Source organism: Musa acuminata, chromosome BXJ1-7 (assembly GCF_036884655.1).
Source record: "Musa acuminata AAA Group cultivar baxijiao chromosome BXJ1-7, Cavendish_Baxijiao_AAA, whole genome shotgun sequence".
In the NCBI taxonomy this organism is placed as follows: domain Eukaryota; kingdom Viridiplantae; phylum Streptophyta; class Magnoliopsida; order Zingiberales; family Musaceae; genus Musa; species Musa acuminata.
In genome coordinates, this window is record NC_088333.1 from 5,255,825 (window position 1) to 5,283,819 (window position 27,995).

The 27,995-nt window shown below is 40.1% G+C and overlaps 3 protein-coding genes across 7 annotated transcripts; 1 reads left to right on the top strand and 2 right to left on the bottom strand.

Annotated features, from left to right (window-relative positions):
• Positions 1-956: 956 nt before the first annotated feature.
• On the bottom strand, positions 957-3,712 carry LOC103990420 (putative kinase-like protein TMKL1). The gene is made up of 2 exons (XM_009409547.3): positions 2,910-3,712; positions 957-2,126 (listed from the first exon to the last, which is right to left on the bottom strand). The coding sequence occupies exons 1-2, from the start codon at positions 3,430-3,432 to the stop codon at positions 1,543-1,545; spliced, it is 1,107 nt and encodes a 368-aa protein (XP_009407822.2). The 5' UTR covers positions 3,433-3,712; the 3' UTR covers positions 957-1,542.
• Positions 3,713-8,883: 5,171 nt separating this feature from the next.
• LOC103990418 (homeobox-leucine zipper protein HAT4) lies at positions 8,884-10,721 on the top strand. 2 transcript variants are annotated; one of them, XM_009409545.3, is made up of 4 exons: positions 8,884-9,275; positions 9,372-9,706; positions 9,800-9,879; positions 9,964-10,721. In XM_009409545.3, the coding sequence occupies exons 1-4, from the start codon at positions 9,098-9,100 to the stop codon at positions 10,331-10,333; spliced, it is 963 nt and encodes a 320-aa protein (XP_009407820.1). In that variant the 5' UTR covers positions 8,884-9,097; the 3' UTR covers positions 10,334-10,721. The 2 variants fall into 2 exon arrangements, with proteins under 2 accessions (XP_009407820.1, XP_009407821.1); XM_009409546.3 differs by having other exon boundaries at positions 8,885-9,275; positions 9,375-9,706.
• A 5,864-nt stretch (positions 10,722-16,585) lies between these two features.
• On the bottom strand, positions 16,586-27,566 carry LOC135678412 (8-amino-7-oxononanoate synthase-like). 4 transcript variants are annotated; one of them, XM_065191201.1, is made up of 11 exons: positions 27,222-27,566; positions 26,795-26,907; positions 26,589-26,696; positions 23,019-23,237; positions 22,876-22,931; positions 22,515-22,602; positions 22,303-22,436; positions 19,351-19,439; positions 17,457-17,607; positions 17,295-17,363; positions 16,586-17,192 (listed from the first exon to the last, which is right to left on the bottom strand). In XM_065191201.1, the coding sequence occupies exons 1-11, from the start codon at positions 27,445-27,447 to the stop codon at positions 17,069-17,071; spliced, it is 1,377 nt and encodes a 458-aa protein (XP_065047273.1). In that variant the 5' UTR covers positions 27,448-27,566; the 3' UTR covers positions 16,586-17,068. The 4 variants fall into 4 exon arrangements, 3 of the variants coding, with proteins under 3 accessions (XP_065047273.1, XP_065047272.1, XP_065047274.1); XM_065191200.1 differs by having other exon boundaries at positions 22,876-22,917; positions 22,999-23,237; XM_065191202.1 differs by lacking the exon at positions 27,222-27,566 and having other exon boundaries at positions 22,876-22,917; positions 22,999-23,237; positions 26,589-26,692.
• Positions 27,567-27,995: the final 429 nt, after the last annotated feature.

The following is a 27,995-nucleotide window of genomic DNA, read 5'->3' on the forward strand; positions in this document are numbered from 1 at the left end:
ACACAGTTCTGCACCATCGCAACAACCTTGTTTGAGCTCTTACACTTTTGGTCCACTGCAAACTGGACAAGAGACGAAGTAATGTTTACCTTTATGTAGAGAAAGGCATCACCAGTTAGGTATTAACAGTTGTTTCTTAACTTTGTAACCATCTGAGATCTTAAGTTCAACTCAACTTAATATGTAGAAACTTTTTGAGTTTCGAGTAATGGAAAGCCAGAGTTGAAGCTCCCAGCACTAACCTGGTCCAAGCATGATTGTCCAAGTATGCACTGCCACAAAAGGAGGAGCACTGAGCTTGTTGAGTTTGCAGCTTTGCCAGTTACTAGAATGATGGTGGCCATAATGTCCCTACCATCATTACCAAGTGGAGCACCTGCTGGTTGAATCACTTTCCACTGTCCTTTGTGTTGTGTTATCAAGGGCTGGACATCGTTTAAAACTCAAAGCAAAAGCTGCAAAAGAGTCTGGGATTTTATACATGTCATATGGAAAAAGCTCTTCTTCTGCTGCCTTCTACTGAACCCTTAAACCTTGCAGCCCATTTTGTTGAAACATAGATAGTTGTAGGATACTGTTTAGAGTGCACACAAGGCATAATGTTGTGATTCAGACAGCCACTTGGTTGAGAAATACTTGCTCAGAAATAGTTGTAGTGCCTGCTGTTAAGTGAGCCACCCCTCATCATAACTTGCTATCTAAGATGATACAATATTGCTTCACTGGAGTCAAACAAAACAAGGAAGTGGAGATGACATTCTGGACCACTCCATTAATCGATATACAGAAGCGCATTGAATTAATTAGGACAACTTTTGGAGCTGGTCAATTGAAGTCGGTATCAGTAGAGCAGGGAATCTCTGCAACACCACCACTTTTTCAAGCGCATGTCAACATTTAGAAACCACACCCAACTGAAGATAAAGACCATAGCCTAACTCTTATGGACAAGTTTCTGCTCATGCCTAATGCCTTGGGAAGATGACAGCTTTAATTATAACAAGGGAAATTCCTCCATGCTTTACATCTGTTGTTCTATTCAGCAAATCAGGAGGCTACTACCTTAAACAAGAGAAGATTCCACTAATGCATCTACAGTATGGTGAGTACAGTTGAGTCAGATCAATAAAACTGGGAGCTCAGAAGAGGTGAATGCAGTTGTCATTGCCCTTTCTTGGCTTCACATCCTTGCACAACCCGACTGTCCAGCTCATGCAGTCCTCCAAATGTAGCCAAAGTTCAATCTTTCAAGCATTTAAAGTTCCTTGTCCATCTCTGTAAAAATACAAAATAAGTCAATCCCAAGATCCACACTGCTGATGGTTCCTCAGCAACAACCGAGCTCACATTGGATACCACTTTCCTAACAACATGCTGTCATCCAGATCACAAATTAAAAGATTTCCCACCTCTATTTCGACAACCTGAGGTTTTTGTCATAATGCCATTAGGATGATGTGCAATGCCACCACAGCTGAATGAACAATGATTGTTGATAACAACGGATTGCTTTGCTACCATGGCAGAATAGAGAACTCATCTTCAGGCAATAACTTCCAGCCGTGAAATAACATGCTTTGTATCTGGTCTCGAAGCAGGCGAAGGAGAGCAACAAGCAATTGCCAGTTGAAAAAGCATCAGTAGACCATGTGCCTTACCAGAATTTTTATCTAAACTCTGGCTTAGGAGCTCGGAGTCAAAGACATCTGAGATTTTATGATCAAGAACCAAGTTTCTTAATGAGATTGGAAGATGGAAATCCTTGGACTGTAAGAAGTTGATGTTAATGGGATCCTTTTGAGCGAGCATCTCAAATAAGATTATTCCCAAACTGTAGACATCAGTCTCTTTGCTAGCATCTTTCAGCTTAACCAGCTCAGGGGCTTTGTATCCCTGAGCTGCAGAGGCTTTGAGCATTTCCTGGGCTGCTGCTGGATTCAACATAAGATGCAAGCCAAAATCTGCAAGGTGAGGCTGGTAATCTGCATCTAGCAAAATGTTGTTCGTCTTGAGATTGCCGTGCACGATGGGCTTCTCCAATCCTGTGTGAAGATGATCCAGCCCCTTGGCAATTCCAAGGGATAGCTTAAGAATGATGTCCCATCTGTGTGCTTCAGCAACACCAGCTGTAGATTATTGTAGAATCCAGTAAGCACTTCAACTGAAGCATTAACCATACAGCTTATTTTAATGAGAGTTGCTCTGCAATAAGATCTTTTATACAATTGCTTCCAAAGAAGATCTTCATACGAGCATAAATATGTAGACTAATAACCTGGACCATAAATTCTCCAAGAGAAAGAAAAGAACTTTTGATATCTAAACAAATACAGGGAAATAGGTAGCAATACTGCAAAATAAAGCAACATAGCAAATCCAAGGAACTGAGTTGTTGATTGAGGATCTTCAGTCAGATTGCTAAAAGCAAAAGAACCAAATCAAGCACAGAAAATTCCAAGAATGTTAAAAAAATTCAAGAGGAATATGGTTTTCTTTGTGTAACAATAACAAAATTTTGAAAACTTCCCCCCCGACACAATTATAATTGACACAAACTTTCTCAGCTCAATCAAAAGTAACAAAGAAAAGGTGAATTCTTTATATTTTACAGTTCTTATACTATATAGTTCTTCAATTGCAATTCTATGTAGTCACGCAATTTCAAGGACATCAAAAACCCGACGTTGTAAAGCACGTAGAGACACCAAAATCTAAATCAAATTTAAGGCAACTAGAATACTACCAAATCTTAAAAGCCCGACATTCCGTGACTACACGGAGAAGTAAAGATTGCTCTGCTTCATCAACATCGACAACAGATCACAAGAAAGATGCAGACTTTGCTTCAGACCAAGAAGAAGATGCCAATTTTACGCCACCAACAACCGACAAACCTACCTAGGACTCACCTCTTAAGAACTGCTTCAGAGACCCCGCAGCATAGAAGGGTTGCAAGAAGAGCTTCTCCCCTCGCGGTCCCACGTACATCGCGCGCAGCGGCACCAAGTTCGGGTGCCGGACGGCCCCCAGCGCCCGAGCCACGAGCAGCACCTCTCCGGTCCGGCCGGCGGAAGATGGCCGCAGGAACCGGAGCAGCAACACCGAGCCGCTCCGCTCGATTCTGGCTCTGTACAGCGTCCCGTAGCTCGACTTCCCGACTACCTCCCCCGGCGCCTCCAAGATGTCGTGCACCGTCAAGCTCTCGGCCCCGGCGAACTTCACCAGCCCTTCCGCCTCCAACTCGTCCTCCTCCTCCTCCTCCTCCGCGCCAGCCCCTCCTCTCTCGTCGCCAACCTCCAAGGACTCGCTTTTGCGCCTCCCTCGCCACCTTAATCTTTTCCGAAAGTAATGGCACAATGCCAACAAGACAAGGAGGGCAAGGAATGAGCAGAGGAAACCGAGAAGTAGCTTGATCTTGTGGCTCCTCTCCATGCTAGGCTCGCCAACCTCGTCCTAACCGCGAGAAACCCGGATACTTGCCAGTTTATTGAGATTCAAGGAGAAATGTAGAATCTCGAACAGGGATCGGGCTCAGTTTAGGGATCGAAGAGGTTGGAGGCGTTAGAACAGGGAGAAGCTAAAAGGATAAGAAAACATAGAAAAGATGGTTTCTTTATTAGTGCAAGGGAGGCTTTGGATGGAGTTTTCTTGGATGACCAACGAAAAAGCTTCCACTTCTGGAAACTGGTCTCAGAGAGAGAGAGATACACAGAGAGACGAGAAAGGAAAACAGAAACAGTGGGAAGGAGTGAGGTTGGTTCGTTAATGGGCAGTCGAATCAAACGTGGCAATTTACGAATGGTATGACAATGTGTTTGGTGTTATTTTCGTGTTTTTGAGGTTGACGGGTCAACCACACATGGAGACAGCTGAATGGAGGAATGAAGTGTTTGGTGCTGCGTCTGGTTCTTCTAGTTAACGTGGCCCGCAGGGAGTGGAGCTGCGAACGGATCCGAATCGACCGACCAGTCCCAATCGGATCGGGTTGGACTCTGATCCGTTCAGGTCACGATTGGATCACAAACTCGATCCCGGGCTGATTTGGTCGGGTCGGATCTCGCATTGAGTCGACTCAAATGCGATCCATTGACAGAGCCCGAGATGGAGTTGAAGTGCAGAGTTCAACATATTAAATTCTATGAATTAGATTAAGAAAACATGCAGTTTGTTTGATCATCGATGCAATTTGAAGTGCAAAGTGAAGTGCTTCGTTATATATCCATTTAATACTTACTGAATCTGAGAGCAATAGTTGGGTCTGTGCCTTTCATCTACCTCAGTCATATTCAAACTTAATGAGCTTTGACCCAACAATAATCTAATGAACACAATTCAATCATAGGATGTCACAAATTCACTCGCTAAAGCCTTGATGCATTCATCAAGATCCAAATTCTGGAATGCATCTCTAGCTCTACTTACAGATAGTTCTTTTAGATTTGGATCTCTTGCCATACTTATTAGATGTGTGTAAGTAATATCATTTGTTTCAGCTAGACTCGATGATAATTGATCCATTAAGTAATGATAGTAGAATTACTCGAATCATATATGCCAACCCAATCCGAGTGTGTTTCTATGGAAGATTTACGTCAAAACCAATTTTAAGTTCGACTTTGAGAATCACGTATTTCTTTAGTTGTGTTGATAATGCCAATGATGTAAGATATGATATACCGAAACATGAAATTTTCTAATAATGCATAGATGAAAAATTATGAACGAACTGTACAATTCTAATCATATGCTGTGTGTGTGTGAGAGAGAGAGAGAGAGAGAGAGAGAGAGAGAGTCGCACTTCCATTTATGATCTAAATGTTACTCTTCTTCTAACTTACTAAAATTATACTAATTAAATTATTATTTTAATCAAGATATTATATGGTAACGATAGAGTCAATATATCACTGTCATTCGATTGATATAAGCTATATGATCGACACATCGATGCCATGAGTTTGACATTTCAATATCACGTAATCAACATTTGGGTTTATGGAGCGACACTCTTTTATGTTACATGTGCACCTATTATTACATTTGGAATCGAAAAACCTCATATAACTGTTCTTGATATTAAAGACATATTATCAGTCTTATAACCTCTACTATAAAAGGCCCATTAAGTGTGTTCCCTAATTTCCTAATGTCCAATCCAAAAAGTTAACTACCATACATTTGACAATAAAAATCTTGATATTTGAGTGACACCTCATCAATACTAATCTAAGCATGAGAGAAACTTTGTCAAGTATATTATCGACTTACTTTTTGTATGATTCAATATATCTCTAATCGGATTCATTGGATTTTTTTTATAATAATAAAAAATATATAAAATAAGATCTCGATTGATTCGGAATCAACATTCGGAACGGATGAAAATATTCTATGTTAACATTTATCGACGTATATGATATTTATACGAACGATGTATTACCGAATCACAAATGATCGTCGTAGTAGTAGTAGTCAAGGCCAAATTATTAGTTAAAATGGTGAGAAACGATGGCACCACGTGCGGCTACCAAAAAGATCAAAGAACACAGAGAGGCAAACCTTAATTACATATGTTGTGATAACCAATACTCGGTGAGGAACAGATGGGCTCAGGCTTGAATAATAATGACGGGGAACTCAACCCAAGATTTCATTCTTCGTGCTTTAATAATCCCACCATTCATGTGGAATCCAACACCCCAACCATGTATCTCCTCAATAATGTTTACTAAAACCACTTAATTAGGAGGAGACAAGCAGGCCCACATCACCAAAAGTTCCCTAAGTTAGGCCATACTGTCACATACAAATATATATTTTTACTACACTAAGGAAGGTCTATTGATTGAGACTTTAGACTAAATAAGGCCCAATTGCACGTGGTGTGAGCTGGATTTGGAAAACCCATCCTGTGATTAGGTCACGACCGAGTCTATCGTTTCCGAGTTGAACTCTATTGCATCGCATTATAATACAATTAGTGCTCAGAACTTATTATTATTGGATGAATTTTTTGGGAAAAAGCAAATTTTCACGATTGCCCCTTTAGTTGAACATAATAATAATAATAATAATAATAATAATAATATTATTATTATTATTATTAGTTATAACGGTAGTTGTAACGGACGGGAAACTTCGGTAGAAAGGGCGGACGTTATCCGTGCGGCGGCGAGGAGGGCGTGCGCACATGGGGACAACGAGGTCGCCCACCACCGCACGTGCGCATCACGTCCCAGGAACTTCCGCCCGACGGCTCAGATCTGTTCTGATGCGTCGGACGGCTCGCGGATGATCTAAAATCTTCTCCTTCCCTACAAGACTTCCGTTCATTACAGAGGCGAAGCAACGAGGAAAGCGGCGAGGCGAAGAACGAAAGACTCGCATCGAATAAACATTTGAGTTCCCAATGATGATGATGATGAGCGGGGTGGTGGGTTGACCGCACGTGCACGGGTTGGGACGTACGTGCGCCTCGCTGTCCTCCCGCTGCTTCTCCCGGCAGTCCACGTCCCCGCCACATGGCCACGGAGCTTAAGATAACCGCAAGCGCGTCGACCTACTACCTCCTCAGCCCTCGAGAAGCCATTAATTACGAACGAACCACGGGTGACGGGCCGGGATTGGCTGGCGCTGGGATGGGCAGGACGGTGAACGTGGGGATCCTTGGGGGCGGGAAAGAGGGCGTTGGGCCACCTGCGGGTCACATGGGGAGGAGTTGGCCCTCGTACGACCCTCCCATTAAAGTGGTAATTATTGGGGGTTCCTTGTTGCGTTGTGTTCTTGGAAAGCGTTCTCTTCTCTCTCGCTCTCTCTCTCTCTCATCTCCCACGAGGCATGATGATAAGAGAGAGAGAGAGAAGGGAGGGAAGGGACACGTGGGACAGCTAGCAAGCAATCGTGGGGAGCACCATTAATCATCGCGACCCCCGACAGCATGCCGGGGTTTAAATCCACAGGTTCCGAGGTGGTGGAAGGGAGGAGGAAGAAGAAGAGATGCAAATCGGGTCCCACGACGCACTCGCCCGTCACCGCTCTCGTCCCCCGTTGCCTAAACTACCCTTTTGTCCTGTGTGTGCATCTTTCAGATAAAAAGGATGAGCCAATAATGGCATTCATGACATGCCAACTGAAATCAAACAACATCCCTTTCGTCATGTGAAATGTTTGCGATCACCAATTATTTCCTTCTATTTCTTTCACATCACCCGCCAACAAAATCAATTCTCAGCGAGTCTCGTAAAGGATCCAAAGAGAGCCGTAGGAACCCAATCCAAAATCCAATTATCGCTCAACTATCTCTGGCACAGTACAGTTGGAAAGGATCCCACTACGACCCTACACGGGATCCTATGTGATATAACACGATCTCTTGGATCCAAATAATGCATCCAACTGGTCCCCATCGATGAACAAAAATATGAATGCTTTCGATTTCCGCAAGCTGGATCGGTGACATGTATGGTTATATTTCATCTTCGAACCTGTTTATCATAAATAGAACATGATGTTACATACATATGGATCATTCTTTTTCATGTTGTTGTTTTCATTAATTTTTATTATGAAAGAATATATATATATATATATATATATATATATATATATATATATATATACTTGTATTATGTTAATACCAAATAATCCCTTGAAAATTCAAACTGAAATTGGATGCCGTGGAGAGTGGGTAATATGGGAAAAGGGGTGGAGTGAAGTGTGGGACCCGGCGGAGGGAGGAAGTGCAAATGATTACGGGGTGTGGGTGTCGGGGAGTGGGGCGACCGGGCGGGGCCGCCCTTGTCCCGGGCGTGCTCGCACGTGCCGTCGCAGGGGCATGTTGGCCCACGTGACCCGGGTGCCATGGTGTTGGTCCTCCCCTTCCCACGTGAAACCCCACCCCACTCTGTTCCCCACCTCACCCCACCCCCGCCCCCACCCTCCCTCGGCTCGGCTCGACTCGACTTGACTCGGCCTTCTCTCGGCACGAATGGCCTCTGAGCTCCACGCTCTCGTGATTGGCTTGACAGGAGAGTAGGAAGAATAATTGGTGTGTTGCAGTCGCGCCCTTTAAAGACCGGCATGTAGTTGCGGGACCGCTTATCATGAATTGTGCAGGTTTCCAAGAAGCCACCCACCTCTTATTCCTCCATCTCGACACAAGCAATCTCGTTTCCTTTTTCCCACCCGACCATGACTGAGCTTACTAATGGCGATGTGGTTAAGATCATCCAGGAGTGGTGATGTTGTTCGATGGCTAATGATGGAGTGATGATGGTTGTGCACTGAGGGACACGGTGAGATGAGAGAGAGAGAGAGAGAGAGAGAGAGAGAGAGAGAGAAAGGAGTCCTGCAAAGGGACGGGCATTAAATGGTGTGGGGGCACAATGTTGCTGAGGATCCCATCTCGGATCAACATCAACAGGAGTAATAATTGCACAACTCGAAGGCAATGATAGGTACCATGTATGGCAATCATGGTGGCCTCCTCCCGCAATGTGCCACAGCTTCCGCCAACTTGCATTGTGGTGTGTGTGACAGCAGAGAGAGGATATCCGTATTTATACTCCGTATATGTGCACATACATTATGCTTCGAAGATACATATATACTTTTATTCCATCCATACGTTTAAAACATGCGTACTGCATGCTATAGAGACGCAGTTAAAAGGTAGATGCGGGAGAAGAAAAGAGAGCCGAAGACAGGGGGGAGTCAGCGCTCAAAGTTAGCCGCCGGCCCAAAGCAGTTGGCTTAACTATGGTTAGCGTCGAAGAAAGGGAGGAGGAGTTAGTGATAAGGAGTCATGATTGAGATGATTAGGGTGAGAAGAAGCATGACATCCACAGATAATAACCATTGAAACAATGGGGAGGAAGACACCGACTATTTAATACCCTCTCCTCTCCCCTCCCGACTCCATACCCATCTCATCCCTCTGTTGAGCGCCTCAGACCCTTTCCGACCTTTAGCTGCACTGCTTTAGCTGCTGCCTCCTTAAGGATCCCTGCAAGAAAGAGGAGGAAAAAGTAAAGAGGAGGTAGTAAGGACATATCGAGAAAGAAAGGAAGAAAGGAAGAGCGGGGAGTGGTCAAAGACGATGATGGGAAAGGATGATTTAGGTCTGAGTCTCAGCCTGAGCTCCTCCAGTCATCATCATCGGCATTTGCCTCTTCAGCTCAACCTCATGCCTTCCTCTTCTGCTTCCGGCCGTCCGCCATCGCCACCCTTCCCTTGCCACCAGACGACCCAGTGGGCTGGTCTCCTTGCTGACTCAGGTAGTGATCGCAGATCTGAACCTTTTTCTTGCTCCCGTGTTTAAAGATTGATTGCACAAGTACGAGTTTCTTATGGAGTGTGTGGCATTCCGTTAGCAGATAAGAGACCGGTTTTGGAGGTGTGCGGAGGAGCAGTGGACGCACGGTCGCTGCCCCTGCTCCGAGGGATCGACGTGAACCGGGCGCCATCGTCGGGCGCCGTGGAGAGGGACAGCGAAGAGGATGCGGGGGCGTCGTCCCCCAACAGCACGCTCTCGAGCGTGAGCGGCAAGCGGGCGGAGCGCGACACCCACCTGGGCGACGAGCACGACCCCGACCGCGGGATCAGCGACGAGGACGACGGAGATGGCTCCCGCAAGAAGCTCCGCCTCTCCAAGGACCAGTCCGCCATCCTCGAGGAGAGCTTCAAGGAGCACAACACCCTCAACCCCGTAAGTCCCTCTTCTCCTCCTTCGGTGACTACCGATACACGATGGTGTAGCAATCGTTGCTAACATGGGTCTGCTTCTCCTGTGTGATGACAGAAGCAAAAGCTGGCGTTGGCCAAACAACTCAACCTGAGGCCAAGGCAAGTGGAAGTGTGGTTTCAGAACCGAAGAGCAAGGTATTCTTTCTCCGGCGATTAATTAAGTGTGATGATGCTGTGACCTTCGTATACTGATCTCGTTAATGCTTGGGTTAATCTCAGGACGAAGTTGAAGCAAACAGAGGTGGACTGCGAGTTCCTGCGAAGGTGCTGCGAGACCCTCACGGAAGAGAACAGGAGACTGCAGAAGGAAGTGCAAGAGCTGAGAGCTCTGAAGCTGTCGCCTCAGTTCTACATGCACATGACTCCTCCCACCACGCTGACCATGTGCCCTTCCTGCGAGCGCGTCTCCAACTCCACCGCGTCCACGACGACCACCATCACCACAACCTCAACCTCGTCACCGTTTGCCAACGCACCGGCGCAGCCGATGCCGGAACACCATCAGTTCCTCCACCACCGCACGATCCCGGGCCCATGGGCGCCGATCCCGCTCCGGCCATTCCTCGATGCCCCTCCGCAGCGCTCGTAACTGAGCTCTCGTCAACCATATCACCCACACCACCATCACCATGACCATGGGCTCTGGGTTCTTGCAAGATATGGGATGCTACTGTTGCTGTCAGCACACGATGAGTGCTGTGCTGTGATGGTGATGGTTGGGTGGGTGATCGATAGGAGAATCCTGTCAGCTTTTCTTTTATGACAGGCATTCCTCAACTCAGATTATATTCAAAGCCTAGTACTGGATCCGGATTACTTTTGTTTTCCTCCTATGACTTGGTGGTGTTAAGTGTTCCGATAGATCTCGTTCTAAAACTGTTCTTTCTTTGGTCTGAAATCAAGAACATGCCTTCATCTGAAACCATCAAGAAATAAACGTCAGATTCCATGCTGTGTCTCAGCTGGTAATTAAGGCATTAGGTGTTCACCTCCATGATCACAGCTGGGACTTGCCCCTGAATGATTGATATGAGTTACACACTCTCTCTCTCTCTCTCTCTCTCATGCGCATTAGGTGTTCATCACCATGATCACAGCTGGGACTTGCCCCTGAATGATTGATATGCGTTACTCTCTCTCTCTCTCTCATGCGCATATGGTCCTGTTGTTTGGACTCTTTTGTTGCCTTGTGCTATAGCTTGATGGACTGCTGCATGTATAGAGAAAGACAAACCAGGGAACTCACGTGGGAAGTGCCCAGGAGGGTGTTGAATCCGAGGAATATAGATAGAAGCTCTTCTTCTTCTTCTTCTTCTTCTTCTTCTTCATCAAGGTTTCTGATGGTTCGAGTATTCTCTCACTTCTTTTCAGTCTAATGCGGCCGGTGAGAACGAAATGGATCTCAGTAATATGCTTCCCGGTCTGTCCCCGCCTCTGCTTTAGGTTGATTCATCCTACTGGCCACTAAATAAGTTGCATTTATTACACAAAATTATAATGAAAATGACTAATGAAGTTCTCATTGATTTCAAATAATATCATGGACAATTATTTTTGGAAGACTCAAAAAATGTGGATTACAACTCTCTCTCCCATGCTTAATTTGCCTAAAGTAATCCTCTTAAGAAGCAATGGCGAAGGCTCATAGGATTATGCCCATGCCATTTCGATCTCATAAAAAAGGAGGAGACAACCGCTGCCACACCACTGAGTGCAGGCCAGAGAGCAGAGGATAATGCTTCTTGCTCAGAGTGCAGCTCACACAGTAATTAATTTAGTGTAATTACAAGCACTGGGAAGAAAACTTTGATCATAAAAATTACAATAAAGAAAATTGACAATAAAACACAAACTCAATAATGTGCGGATATGAGAATAATAAATATAAAAAATAATTTTTTTAACTCCAATTCATGCTTAAAATTCTTATATATCCTCTTATATAAACAAAAAAAATTCTTCTCGATCTATCTAGATCTACCATACATGATATTTATATAGTAAAAAGATCTTCAAGACTTATCAATGTCCTTTAAGTATGAGAATTGAGGTATCTGAATATGAGGGCTTGAGATAAATTGTTTGTCTTAAATGACCTTGCACAATTAAATCACTTCAAAATAAACTACAAAAGGTGTCTCTTAGGGAGGCACCAACTATAAAATATAAATATTAATACGATTTTCAAGGTCAAATTCTATGTTCCCTTTGAATATTTACATGAACATCGAAGGGACTATGTCGAAAAATCTCTCCAAACATCAATCTTGGTACGGTGGAGGGATGAGACTAAAGTTCGGAGTGTCACTTTAGATTTCAATCTTGGTGTGGGAGGAAGATTGATAAAAATAATAAAAGATAAGAACAATTATTGAAGAAGTGAAGAAGCTTAAATACATTAACATGTCATTCTCCTATTTATACATATAAATATTAGGAGGAAGGAAGAAATCCAGCAGCAGATCGCTGGCCGACTACCCGAAGGCAAGGGCGAAGCTTTGCTTTTCTCAACTAGCTATATTGGTCGAGCGAAGAAGCTTCGCTTTTCTCACTGTTCTGATAGAAGATAATAGAAGATAAAGAAGTTTAAATTGTCGCTATCAGGAGGAAAGATTTTTCTCTCAACAAACTAGAGGATTTTTCTCAATAGAATAGAGAATTTTTTGAGGAAATCCTATCTTCTATTATAGATCACTTGGGTTGAATACCTGATTGTTGGGCTGATGGCCCATATTCAGCCCATGTGGGTTTTATCAGCCCACAGCCCACACCCCCTCTTAACCTAACCCTAATTAAGATTAGGGGGGTGTGGTGGCTGCGTTTTAGAGGCAGGTTAAAGCTATAAAAATGCAGCAACGAGGCAGATCTTTGGAGCGACGAGATTCCAAAGAGAAGAAGGAGAACAAGGCAGAAAAGGAAATTCCAAAGAGAAGAAGGAGAACAAGGCAGAAAAGGAAGAGAAAGAAAGGAAAGAAGACAAGGACAACGTAGAGAGACTGTTCTCAATCATCTAGCAGTGTTCTCATCTCAGGTTAGATCAAATCTACAGTAGGCTCTTGCTGTGATTACTTGGGAGGTTTTAGATATTGTGGGCAGTGACGTGATCCTTGTATCTCAGTTATTCTCTTGTGATTGTTGCTAGGGTTTTGGGCAAGAGATTGAGATTTGTATATTCATTATTCTCATAGTGGATTATCTCTAGTTTGCCCCGTGATTTTTACCCTTCACATTAAAGGGGTTTTCCACGTATATCTTAATGTTCTGTTTGATTGTGTTTCCATTTTATTCCATTGCGTATTTTGGTCTTCTAATATTTGTTCCTATACAAAGGTTATTCCTGTTTATATCCCCATCAACTGGTATCAGAGCAGAGTCCGTCAAGTGATGAGGAGAAGGAGAAAATGCAAAAGGTTCCTTATGCTTCAGCAGTTGGAAGTTTAATGTATGCAATGGTATGTACGAGGCCGGACATCGCATATGCAGTGGGTGTTACTAGCAGATTTCTTGCAAATCCAGGCAAAGAGCACTGGGCAGCAGTAAAGTGGATTTTTAGATATCTCAAAGGGAGCTCTAAGGTTTGTTTAAGCTTTGGAGGTGGACCACCCGTGTTAACATGTTACACAGATACAGATATGGCAAGAGATATAGATACGAGGAAGTCTACTTCAGGTTATGTACTTACTTTTGCAGGGGGAGCTGTGTCGTGGCAATCCAGGTTACAAAGGTGTATTGCTCTCTCTACCACAGAAGCAGAATATATTGCTGCTACAGAGGTATGCAAAGAAATGTTATGGATGAAAGAATTCTTACAAGAATTGGGGCCGAAACAAAAAAATTATGTGGTGCATTGTGATAGCCAAAGTGCCATCCATTTGTGTAAGAACCCAATGTTTCATTCCAAGTCAAAGCATATAGATGTCAGATACCACTGGATTCGAAATGTATTTGAAGAGAAGCAGTTGCAACTTCAGAAAATTCATACAGATGACAACGGAGCAGACATGTTGACGAAGATCTTACCAAAAGAAAGACAGGAGATATGCCGACAGTTGGTCGGCATGACTTCACATTGAGGAGTCATGGGACAGCCTCCCTTATGGGCTGATGGCCCATATTCAGCCCATGTGGGCTTTATCAGCCCACACCCCCTCTTAACCTAACCCTAATTAAGATTAGGGGGGTGTGGTGGCTGCGTTTTAGAGGCAAATTAAAACTATAAAAAGGCAGCAACGAGGCAGATCTTTGGAGCGACGAGATTCCAAAGAGAAGAAGGAGAACAAAGCAGAAAAGGAAGAGAAAGAAAGAGAAGAAGACAAGGACAACGTAGAGAGACTGTTCTCAATCATCTAGCAGTGTTCTCATCTCAGGTTAGATCAAATCTATAGTAGGCTCTTACTGTGATTACTTGGGAGGTTTTAGATATTGTGGCCAGTGACGTGATCCTTGTATCCCAGTTATTCTCTTGTGATTGTTGCTAGGGTTTTGGGCAAGAGATTGATATTTGTATATTCATTATTCTCATAGTGGATTATCTCTGGTTTGCCCCGTGGTTTTTACCCTTCACATTGAAAGGGTTTTCCATGTATATCTTGGTGTTCTGTTTGATTGTATTTCCATTTTATTCCGCTGCGTATTTTGGTCTTCTAATATTTGTTCCTATACAAAGATTATTCCTGTTTATATCCCTGATTGGGTGGATTGTTCTAGGCACAGATCCCTTGCCATTAATAAATCATTTGTATAACTTGATTGATTCACTATGTGAAACTTCCTTTCCTGCTTAAACTACGTCGACGTTGGTATAGCAGAAACTTACATAAACTTATATCATCAACTGTGTCATTTCTGCTAAAGAGTGCTACTGGCTTTGTAATTAGAGTAGCAGAAACCATTACTGAGTAGAACAGGATTTAGGAAGACTTCCCTACCTACATTCTTTACATCTCGCTGAAGCACTACAAGTTCTACAGTATCAGAGTCGCAGAATTGATCCGCAGGAGGCGTCTCCAGGTGGTCGGAGACGTAGCTCTTGAACGCATCAGACTCGCGTGCAGCCACTGAAGATTTGCAACGAGATGCACAACCCGCCGGCACGGCGCAAGGAAGAACGTTAAGGGGATGACGCAGATTCCCAATTCCAGTAGCAACATCGTCGCAGGACCTCTCTGTGAGCATCATACGTATCAATCCTAAATAAATAAATAAATAATAAAGAGGAAGAATCATTTCTTTTAGTTTCTTTTTTTTTATGTGCTGATATTAAGAAAGATATTATTAAAAAAATAAATTATGATAAGATTATCACGATCCCTTTATTATTTTGATATTATGTTATCATAATTTTTAATTATAAAAAATATGATAATATATTATCATGATTTTATTAATAATAAAGATCATGATCTCAATATCATCTCCTACGTTACGTTATGAAATGATCTAATAAATTTTAAATCATCAATATTTGGATTTTTCATCGTAAATAAATAGTAAAACAGAAGAATCTTTATTTTAGTTACTTTTTGTTATATGCTGCACAACTTGATTTATTCTCTTTTTTTTTTTTAATATGGTGTGCTTTTTCATAGAAATGAAGTAAATAACTTCATAATTAACATTTATGACATAACTTTCTTTGCCAATGTCACACTCCAAATAAATTCGAAATTTATAATTTAACGATCATTATTTATTAATCATAAAAACATCATAAAAATATAATAATTTTAATATAGAAAATTTAAATATAAATCATAGTAAAAGATAAGAGACCTCTCTCCTCTATGGATCTTCTCTTCAGTCCTCTTGCCAACCTCATTGATAATAAAGGAGAGGTAACCTTTTATACATGAGAAGATGCATCCACCCCAAAAGGCAATAATATTTTAATGTTCATATTTAGTTTATTTTTTGCTTTATTTTCTCAAAAATAAATTTCGAAATATTTATTTCCTAAAAGTCTCAAAAACTTTAAGAAAGCCTATTTTAATTATTTCCTTAATCATATTACAAACAAGGAAATCAATAATTCAAATAAAGAAAAAAACTAATCACGATAATTCTGATTAATGACAAGAGAAAAATCTCCGATGATTACAGCCTATTTCTGAATCATTTGGTTTTGCTGACAGTGATTGCATTTTGATAACTTCCTTCAAGAGTATAAATAGTTGAATAGCTATCTCATCTTTCTTTTTATTGCCATTCAAGGTCTGTTGATGCTAAATCATGAGCTCACTGATCATTTCTTGGGATCTTACAATAGCATTTGAGGAAGTTTCTTTTGAGTAGCTTCAATGGAGGAGCTATCACGCAGGCTGTGGACCCAAAAAATTGGTAATATTAGTTAGTTTTTATACTCTATTTTTGATATTAAATACCAATAAATGAGGAATCATCTTTTTTTCATTTATATAAGAGGATAAAGAGAAGGGTGGTGTTTATAATTTCTAGACTGGCAATTGTTGATAATGAGGATCTGTTATTCCCTTTGTTTTGCAACTTATAATACCACCACACAAAAATGTGAATTCCAACAGCCATTTTTCCGACTTGTCTTTGATTTGCAGATGCAGATTATTTCTCTTGATTGTTGATATGATGTGTACTAATTGTTATCATGTTGACCAAGTTATGGACAACAATGTCATAAAAGAACAAGGTCTTGTTTGATAAGAGTCATGCATTAAAGTAAATGTGCAATGTAGAACTCCCTAAAGGGCAGATTTATAATCTCATAGGTTTATTTAGGAAAGTAGGTAATTAAATACCTAATTAGTTGAGTGCAGGTTTAGATAAAATTTATGAATACATCACCTGTTCCACATCCCTAAATTATTCCTCACCCAATTATCTCTGCATATTTGGATCAAAAGGAAAGCAAAGGAGATATACAGTTGTATCTATTGCATGTCACCTTACATTTGACTAGTATTATTTTTCATCTACTCCTGTGTAACAAAGCAGGAAAAGAAAGTGGACGAGAATGATAAGAGCTCTACGTTATGAGGTGCAGTAGCACCCAAAAATAATTGATTTCTCCTGCAAAAACTGGTTTCACTGTTTGCCATTCTGTCCGATAGGCATACTTATCACCGAGAAGTCGTACCAAAATAGATCAGCTACTATGCTATTTCGATTAATAGCAAGACACCACTAATCTGAAATATAGAATTCTTACCTTCCAATTCCTCTTTGCTATCTGTATCGTATCGATTAATCTTCTAGTCCTTCAAACCCAGGTGAAAATTTTATTATCACACCTATAGAGGGCTACTGGAAGTTTTCAAATAAAAATTGCAGCAGCTACAAGCGGCCGTATCTTTCAGAGCTTTGAAGCTATTTGAGCATTCTGATCAGCAGCAGGGAACACAAAACAGCGGGATAAAGCAGCTACGAGCTTTTTGATATCCTCAAAAGTGTGAGCAGCACTCAGGGTGATCCGCAGCCTGTCGAAGGATCGAATCTTGAAGATGTCACAAGATAGATCTATACTGACGTAAATGAAAGGAAAATTTTCTCTAGAATTTTCATCGTATACGAAGACCTACCTGCATGAATTGGGAGGAACTGTAGGTGGCCTGATCGCCGTTATATGAAAACCAGATTCTAGCATATGTCTGGCCAACAGTAACCACATGAGGATAAAAACAACCGTGAGTAACATTTAGGAGAACACATTTGAGGTAAAAGATGTGAAAACAGCCTATCACCTGCTTGCACAAAGTGCTGCCTTTTCACTACCGATGACCAGAGAAATTATTGGACTAGTGATGTTAAGTCGGGTTAAAGCATTGAAGTCATCCACTCTACTCCAAATCGCTGTTCTCCGCCACTTCTCCTTTCTTGCCACAACAAGAGAAGCTGCAAGGACACTGCTTGATGTGAAGCATTTTCCACAATTAAATAGCACTAGTTGTGGACACCATAAGTAGTTAAAAAGAACAAATAGGAGGTACAAGTTATTCAATGTGAAAGTCAAGAAAAACCTCATCATAACAACCCTGTGTTTCTGGAAGTGACAGTATTTTCATCATAGTAATAACTTGAGAGGATTAACCTTACGATGTTTATAGTCTTCGAAAAAAAGTTCTCCTAGAATGGAAAGCAGAGTAACCATCAATTCATCAAGTTCTAAGATCTGGAGCTTTATGCATGCCCATAGTACTATTCAGATCCCGAAATGAACATCTCACACCTGAGCAGACAAAAATGTATATCTGCTTCCACAAGTACAACCTTTTATATCAATAATTATAACAACAGCAGGTAAATTCTTGACTCACTGGTCACACAATCCACTATCCTTAATTGGGATAAGTCCTACCTAGAAGCATCTTTCTTGAAATAATAACATTAATCACACAACTTTGATCCTGAACTGGTTGCTTTAACCAAATGAAGTCCATTATGAGTCATTACATGTATGGAGATGTAAATTAATGCAAGTCATTTTAAGATACCCAATGAAACATCCAAATTAGAAATTAAGAAGAACAATTACACCACTTTGACCCTTGAACTGAATGGTTCTACTATTCAATAGATCAACTATAATGTCTTCAGGGAATCTGAATCAAAATAACTCATTTGCAAATTCAGCAAGAAGACAGAGATGCATGATTTTAAGTAACTACATAAGAAATGTTTTAATATTATGTAAACAGCATATAAGAAGCCAAACCTAACGTCTCCTCTGATGTAGACATACAGATTGATACTTGAAACCTATTATCAAGGAAAATGAATTATGAACAGGGACCAACATGATTCACGGGTATTAATACAGGAGTCTATAGATACCACTTCTTTGATAATACAACAATTTCCAATTTTCTTCTTCCCCAAAAGGGCCTCCTTTTGAGTGTTTATTGTGAATTTCCTCTATCCCCTATCAATCTTCATAACTGATATTCTCACGGCACACAACGAATTATCCTTGCCGCCACTTCAACTTCTCATTAGCTCGTCCAACATTTTCACAAGCACCCTATGTCTTCCAAAGTGGATTTTAGTTAATTGCAGAAAGGCTAGGCATTCAAGTGTTGATTTAAGACATTGATTTATAGCCATTGATCAAATAATGCAGCTACAAGAAGACATCAACAAAACTGTATCAACTTTCCAACAAAAGTATGTTAGACAACCTCCAGACACCATGACATGTCTTAACCAAGGTTTTTAAGTTTCAATGGTACACCAACCTGGCAGAAACACAACAAAAGTAGTGCTAAGGACTGAGCAATTATGCCAAGAATTATGTATCAAGCAGCAAAAGCCACTATGGCCAAGGATTCAATGTCTCTTCTTAGTCTCAGCCACCATTTATCATTCTTTTGTGTCCTACATTGTTTACCATGTGAGATCACTATCTTGTACCTAGTGTCACCCTCATCACCACAAACGTTCTGTACTCTACAAGTCATATTCATGAGGGGACTGACATCACCCATAAACAGCCAGACAACAGCCAAAAAGGGTTGCAGTCAACATTGTATGAAATATCTCAGGTATTCTGACATAAAAACCTGACACCAAGAACTATGAAATTCAGAGAATTTGTTTATATGAAATAATATGGGTTGGAGAAACTCCAAGAATAAATACCATGAGAAGCAGCAACAATCGGCACTGGGAGTGAAGTTGAAAAGATAAAGGAGCGACCTCTTGACTGTATTAGCTGTTTCCATTTATTGCTGCACAGTAAGTGTTAGATATTAGATACTCGACTTAAAAGAAATAAAACATCTAAAAAGCACATCTGCTTAATCTTCCATGTCCAAATACTGAAGCAACTTAAATAGACAACCAACACTATGTAGAAAGAGATAACCTTCTTAATGAAAACTGAAGCACCAAAATATTCACAATAAGATCAAGCTATTAAAAGTCATGTGGCATATACAACTCCAAAGTCGCATAGAGTAATAAAAAGGAGTACAGCAAAAAAGAAAGCATCAAATTTGGAAGAAAACTTTTATCACATCAAAAATTGGGAAAGCACCATAATGCACTAAAAAGTACAAAAATAACAAAGAAAAAAGCACCAGGAATTAGCCACAGAAATATTGGTTTTTTTAATCAACTTGATTGTTTAAGCTAAGTTTGACTTCAATTTTTTAGTATTGAACATTAATAACTATTAAATTGTTAGAGTTAAATATATCTTGGACTCTTTCCCTATAGCTTAAACTTGGGGGATCTGTGGTAGCCAAATGAAAATCTTTATCAATGGCATCAGAGCAGTTTGCAACTTCAAACTTTGTATTTGCTCCTTTTTAATTTGTTCAGTGTTTAATAATAATTGTGCAATGTCATCTTCTCTAATTGACTTGCACACACTTGGGTTCAATTTCACATCCGTAGTCTAATTCGGCTCACATGTGGTGGATGATGTTAGAGTTAAATATATCCTGGACCCTTTCCTAAGGGTTATCCTTGGGATTTATGGAAGTCCAATCAAAATCTTTATTGAAAATATTAAATATTTTCCATCCACAAATGGGGACTTCATGTCTCCTTTACATTGTTATTGCTTATGTGATTTAAAACATGATCAAAATAATTATTATGATGAGCTTTTCTCACAAAAAGGGAGCAACTCAAAAAGTTTTGCTAGTTTAATAAAAACGTCTAGAGATTTAATAAACTATTTAAACTATGTTTATACTAAATTTAAGGTATTGCAGTGAAAAAGTTTGATTGTTCATTATCAACAAAAAATGTAACACTCAATTAAAACAAAGTAGCATCCAATTAACAGTGCTATCAGCATAATTTCCATTGATAAATTAACATAATGTTATTCAAACTGACTTAACTCCATTTTCATTATTAACAATATTGCTGTACTATTTTGGTCAAGTAATTATTGATTCTTTTTTGCAGTCATTCTCACATAAATTAGGCTACCCAGCAAAAGCACAGTAGAAATTTAATGTAAACTGCATAAACAATAATAGAACATTAAAATTTTAAAGAGTTATAATTGTTAGTGAAACCTATTTATTTATTTATTTATTTTTCTGATGCTATATTCCGAACAAACCAACCAACAAACAATTCATACTTAGGTAAAGGTTTAGCAGCAGATCACTTATGAAAGAGCTGTATGTAAAAATTCAAATGAAGCAATTTGATTGAAAACCCAGAATATCAAGTATTGTTCCAAAACTTGAACATAACTCAAAAGAATGCATAGGAGGAATTAAAGTCTGAAAATTTTCAATATCTTTTACACTTTGTTCAGGCCTATGTCAGTCTTAAAATCTCACTCTCGAAAGTTTATGGAATCATTAAACAAGATGGTGGCAGCACACAAGGACAACTGAATAAATTTTGGAATTCATAATATGACCAAGATATAATATATAAACTGTAACTTTTAAATTGTTAAGCTAACAATTGAAGATCTTAAGAAGATAGGCATCAAAACTGGTCAGAAAGTAAAAGCTTTAGTTTTCTTGGATTCATTGATCAACAAGAAGGGACATCAAAGCGAATATTTCTTATGCAGCATAACAGGAACATCATTTGGAGATATATTTTTGCTAAAGACTACCCATTGATCATTCAAGCAGGAATGATCTAATGTTATGAATAGCCTGGTATGAAGAGTAAGTAATAAATAACATATCACCACCAATGGTTTATCGAATTTTCTTGACTGTGCAGTGTACATAGGAATGTTAGAGATTACTGTTGTGAGAGTTGGAGATCGTCATTGTCAGAATAAAAGGACATGTCAATCAAGTAAGATATTTTTCTCAACCCAAATGAAAAGGCTTCTCATTCCTAGTCACTCGCATAATTATGATCCAGAATGTCTAGTGGCCAAAAGATAGCACAAAAAAATTAAATTTACAAAAGAAAGCCTAGAAAGAGATGGTTCAACATATTCAAAGAGAATTTTTTAGTTTCAAGTGTACTGGAAGAAAAGTTAATTTAAACAAAGGTTTGGCACTATAAGAGAGCAAGAAAAACCAAAGAAGATATTGCCTGAAACAATGAGAAAATACATGATGATCCTTGAAGGATCAAAGGATGTTAATCCTCACTGAACAGAAGGATTCATGTTATTTTGATTGTTGTAGCATGAGTTACCCATGTCATTGCATATGCTAGACAGTATGTATCATTTAAATAGATTTAAACTAGGAATAGTTAAGCAGTCATGACCACATACATTTGCCAGCATGTGACTAGCATAGGCATGAGCGTAGTTGATGATAAGCATTCCCAGTGCCATGAAGAATAAATCCATACTTGAAGCACGACAAGCATAAGCATCGATAAATGATTGTTGAGAGTTATAGCAACTACTATTATTCTTTCCAACTTATGAGAGCCAAAACAAGTATGATCATAAGTCTATCAGTGAATTTCATTTAGTGAAGTTGTAGATAGTACCCACTGCAAAATCTCATCATAAATACAATCTGTGAGAGTTAAGAGAACATAGATTTGTTATTACATTTGCTGGTCTAATGATCCATGACTGACATAATCAGTTAAGTTGTATACTTGTCTGAATAGACCAAAATAACATGAGAGAATTACCTGCAAGCAACAAAACCACCCAGGCAGCCAACAGCCTTACTCAAAGTGCCTATGCATATATCAACATCACTTTCACATCCGTAGACTTCTAGAAGACCTCCACCGTTCTCCCCACATACAAGTGTCGAATGAGCCTGAAACCATTTTCGTGACAGTCAAATCCTTTAAAATACATCAAATGTTTAGGATGAAATATACCAATCTTTTCTCACATCGTCAATGGCCAACAGAAAGCCATGCTTCTTGCGAAGCTCAACAAGATCACTTATGGGAGCAAAATCTCCATCCATACTGAATAGACTGCAATATAAGAAGAGAAAAAGATCAGATATTTAAGATTCATGAAGGAAAAGTATCTGATGGTCACACTCATCAAAAACCATATTCCAAAGCACCTTGCAGCATACACTGCCTGTACCACAGATACTGTACCAGTCTGATTAGGGACCAGTATGGGTCCAGCACTGAAATTAAACACCCTGCTTATAGCAACCCAAATTTCCTACAAGATAACCAAAAATGCAACTTGAACAACATAGGACAACATCATTGAGGTCAACAGGTGCAAATTACCTATCAGTAATGACGACCTTTTTTGCCATCTTGCAACATGACCTGTTGAAAAACATCTGTGTTTCCAGTTATTGATTCATATATAGACAACACATTTAGACTTAGCCATATTAGAGAACATACAACAAAGCATTGAGATGGACCATGTCACGATGCCGGTACACAAATACTTCAGCTTCTTGTTGCCGCTCAACAAGACGAATCCCATCAATTATTGATGCATGGTTTAAGGCATCTGAGAAAATAGCAATCTTCTGATCTTCGGATGGTCGGCCACCAACAGCCAACAGAGAACAAATACTTCCAAGAGCTGACATGAAAGCCACATTGGCAGCAAATCCAGTAGGACAAAGTAGGCAATCCTATATAGCATTTAAAGTTTTAAACCAAGCAGTTCTGTATAGTAACATATAATAAATAATTGAAAAACAAAATACAAAGAATTGTATGACATCTAACTTTTTCATCTATAGTACAAAATATATGGACTAATAATTAGAGTACTTAAAGCTGCACAAAATTTGCAAAGAATGATGCATAATTGTTACTTCTGAAAGAGCTTGTACAACAAAGTTTTAACACCAAACTTTACATATCCATCATTGTGAATTGCCCTAGTGGCTGTCTCCATTGATCACTAATACAGAACAAGCACTAACATTTTCTCATTCCTGCAAGGGTAAAACCTAGCATACATTAAAGCTCTAACAAAGAAGCATTCAATAGTTTGTTAAAACTTTAATTTGCGATTTTGCATGGCCCTGCATGTATCAGCCGGTTTACGGGAGGTCCAGATTAGGTACAGGGGTCACGACCCAATTTTGGCATGTTATCTATCATATCTTAACCAAGTGGAAAGCCCACCACATCCGCTTGCGCTGCTCACACCACTCGTGCTATCGGCCCAGCACGCACGATGCTCTTCTCCTATTTTTTCCTTCTCCTCCTCTTCCTCCACCCTTCTAGTACTGTGGTATGTATCAACATATCATATGTCGATACGCCCCAAATTTATAACAGCCCAGCCAGTGACCAGCATAGGTCCAGTATGCAAAACTAAAATCCTGGGTGAAACATTAGGTGACATCCTCAAATATTTTGCACAACTTGACACTGTCTAGTTCTAATCGCTTCAACCTTTCTGATCATGGCTTTCAAATTCCATAATCTCAACATGCCCTCTATGCCAATATGTCAAATAGTCCAACTAATACTATGTTACTTCAGCCAAAAAAAATGTTCATTATGGATCTTGTGATTAGCATATACATTGCTAAGTAAACCTCGGGTCCAGATGTGAACAAGATGAAAATTTTGAAAGGCTTGTGTACATTAATCACCCTTATCCTTGCTCCTTATTTCAAAAATAATAGTCAGATTAGTATCAAGTAGGATCACTTAAAGCCCCCTCCCAGTGTCTTGTCACTAATATTGTGTGATAAAGTCTACTTCTGAGGAAAGAATCAAGTTTTCTCAGCTAAAATCCATGCACACTAAAAGATATCATACATGGCCAAGTAACAGTGAAATAACAAGAAAACGAAATGAAAATTAGCTATTATAGTCTACAATTAACAAATAATCAAAGGAAATCTCTTCAACCAAAATCAAGACTTTTCAATGTTTGAATCAAGAATAATGATTAAATAAGTTCATAAAAAAAATTCAAAAGAACCATTGTTTTACTATAAGATATAAACAAAGTTGATGATACAAAAGCAACTTTAAGTGATTCTCCTCTCGTTGAATCCTTGAATTCTATATTATTTTTACTGTTCTACTAACTTCAATCCAAATTGGGCTTTTATCAGGTATCCTCAGCTTAGTTTTATAGGACACTTCTATTGAACTTGCTCATCTTTTGATATCAAATTTATGATGATACTATGATTTAATACCAACAAAAAGAGGCACCGTGATCCTTTTGTATTTCATCAAATCCTATAAGTTGCTAGTATGAGATCAACTCTACATTGCCAAGGAGTCCATTTTCATTTTGGCTTTCTTTTCCCTGTTAATATATTTGCAAACAAAACTATGATGTTACTTGCCAATTGATGTTAACACAGATGACAAGAAGATCCCATGCAGCCCAATGCATAAAAGAGATAAAACCGGTAGTCCGAATTGGATGGCATCGAGAAGGGGGGAGGTGAAGCACGGGTGCAGATCCAACCATACGCGAATCGACACGAAATCCATAGCGGGAGGGAAGGGAGAGTTGTGGAGAAGGGATCCGAATCCAGAGCGCACCTCAGCAGCAACCAACCAATATTGTAGACTCGGTAAAGAGTCTTCATCAAGGTTTCCTTGACTGAGCAAAGATACACCTAGGAGTAGGGTGCAGATAAAACATAGATTCATGAACAACCACGTGACAGAAAGGTGTCTATATTACATTTGGAGCAGACTTCTTCTTTTTTCCCTTCCTCTATTCCCACTCTCAGACACATCAAGCAGTAGCCACAGATTATTAGCAGCCCAGCAGTAAAAGAAGGTGATAGGCAGCAGCAGCAGCAGATTATTGGCAGCCCAGCTGTAAAATGTGGCAGGTAGCAGCAGAGCAGCAGAGGCTACCCATTTATGGCAAGTAACAATAGTATCAACCCAATATGGGCCTGGCAACATTAAAGACATGCTGGATTGGTCCATCGCTGAAGCAAGATCAGTCAAAGATTGAATTTGATCAGTCCCGAAGAAGCTGGTTAAACCAGAATACCAATCCGACAAGGGAAGGGAGTCCACTAACTCCTGTCCTCATGCAGAAAGGAATCCTGTGATTACTTTCCATGAGGCAGGGTCAACAGTCTCACGACATGAATCCTCATGCAGATATAAGTATTGTGACTTGTTACCTCACACAGTCCCTGCCCTACATAGAATTAGGCAGGAGTTGCCCAGCATGTCTATAATGTTGCCAGTCCCCGCTTAAGCTTCTGATCTTGTCACTGGTCCAATTTGGGTCTTCTCTGCTTCTGGTGCTGCTGCCGTTGGCCTTCTTTTACTGCTCCCATGCTACTAATCTGCTGCTGCTACTAGACATTTCCAAGAGGGAAGAAGACCCAGGGGTCCTTATCTTATCTCGTACAAAGATTTTTACACATCCATGCAGCCGAAGACTCTCACCCAAGTTCATGAAATGCAGTTTGAAACTAAGTAAAAATTTTACAGTTGATGTAGATCCCAAGACACTGCTGAATGGTGATTTGGCAAAATAAGGCTTGGCCAATCCATCATGTAAAGGAAAGTTTAGATTGGTGCTACACAGATCCTCAATGATCTAGTGACAAGTGTTCTTTCAATCTCTTTTGGTTTGGCAATGTGTGCTGCAGGACATTACAACTATTGACTTCAAATAATATTTGATACAGACTAATATTGGTTCATTGTTTCCTTATATATTTTTCAAGTACTCTGTCCAAAATTTTCTTTAATTTTTATTTCTTAGTTGTTCATTTTTGGAAAAATCTTTGATACTCCGATTCAAACTGCCAATCGCCCTGGATCCTTCCTCCTTAAACCTCATTATGAAGTAAAGCAACAACCAAATAATCATCTTCAAGGCTTACATTTAATAGTCATAGAGAGGATGTCTATACGGTTTCAACTTGTCCAATATTCATTCTTCAGACCCTTGGGAGACAACATTACTACTTGCTACCAAGAAGCAAAGGTAATCTAATAGTGCAAAGCAACAAAGATTTATCAAGCACCTCTTTGTTCTTCAGTTCTGCCAATGAAGCTTCAAGTAGCATGTGATAATTAGAGTAGCCACAGATCAAAGCAGAACCCCTTGGACCCATACCATGTTCTTGGGCTGCCTAAAAGAAGACCGAAGTAAATAAAACTTGTATAAAAATTTGTAGATAATAAATTTTATCATGATTTGCAACTACATGCAACCGTCAAATTAGTGCACCTTTGCAGCAGCCTTCCGCACAGCCGGATGGGAACTCAAACCCAAGTAATCGTTACCTGAGAAAAGTAGCAGCTTCCTACTCACGTTCTCATCTTTAGCGATGGACTCGCCTCCTGGATAGACAGCACCAAAGATCCAGTTCTCATCGTGAATTATTTAATCTCAAAAATACCTTACACTAAGTGAAGCCCCTACCAAAAAGAATCACGTTTTTACCAAACCAAGAAGAAGAAGAGATAAATTCCTTTCACTATAAACCAATAACAGCAATTGAAGGAGTTATTTCTGAGAAAAAGGTATTTAAATGTGAAGGACGCAACAAAGATGAACTTTTAAGGCAAGATAGGAAGCGAATGCAAGCGAAATTCTGGCAAAATAGGGCAAAAGCATATTTTTATACCAAATACAAAAGGCTCAAAATATTTACCCGGGTCAGGGAGTTCCGAGAGCCATTCGCGGAAGGCGCGCTCATCCATCTCCACTTCAACCGACGACCGGTCCCACTGGCGAGGCCCATCGAACGTTTCGACCTCGTCGGCGGCCAAGTGGAGCGCCGCCGCCGGCGTGAGGGAAATGGGGCGGGTTGAGCGCAAGAGATTCTTGGAGGCCAACTTTACGAGGGCCGCCTCCACCCACTGATCCCAAAGCGCCATCGGTTTCCAGAGAGAGAGAGAGAGAGATGAGCCGAGAATTACCCAAAGGAAAACGCAACGTCGAGAAGAGCGAGGAGAAACGGGCCGCCTTCTCTCTCTCTCCCGCCTCGAGTAGCCGGAAGCCGCTCATCTCAATTTATGGGCGAATTCCTTAAAATAAAAAAGCCCACTAATAATTTCTAAATATTAAGACACTTCACACCAATAACAAAGTCATTAGCTTCTAACTATTTAAAATCGATTATATAAATATAAGCATCTAATTAGCTTTACTAAAAGAGATACACGCTAGAGTTAAATTAAAAATATATAGATGAAAATAATTTATTTGGAAAAAAAATATATTTAAGTCTTGTCAGATATCAGTAAATGATAAAACATAAAATTAACTAAATATTATTACATCGGTTAAGAGAGTGAGCTTTACCAACATGGTTAATGTTGCATCTTTACAACTTAAATTATAGAAATAATCAAGGTCTATCATACCGAATTGTACTGTTCGATACGGACGGTATGTATCGGTCCGATAGGCTATCGATACATGG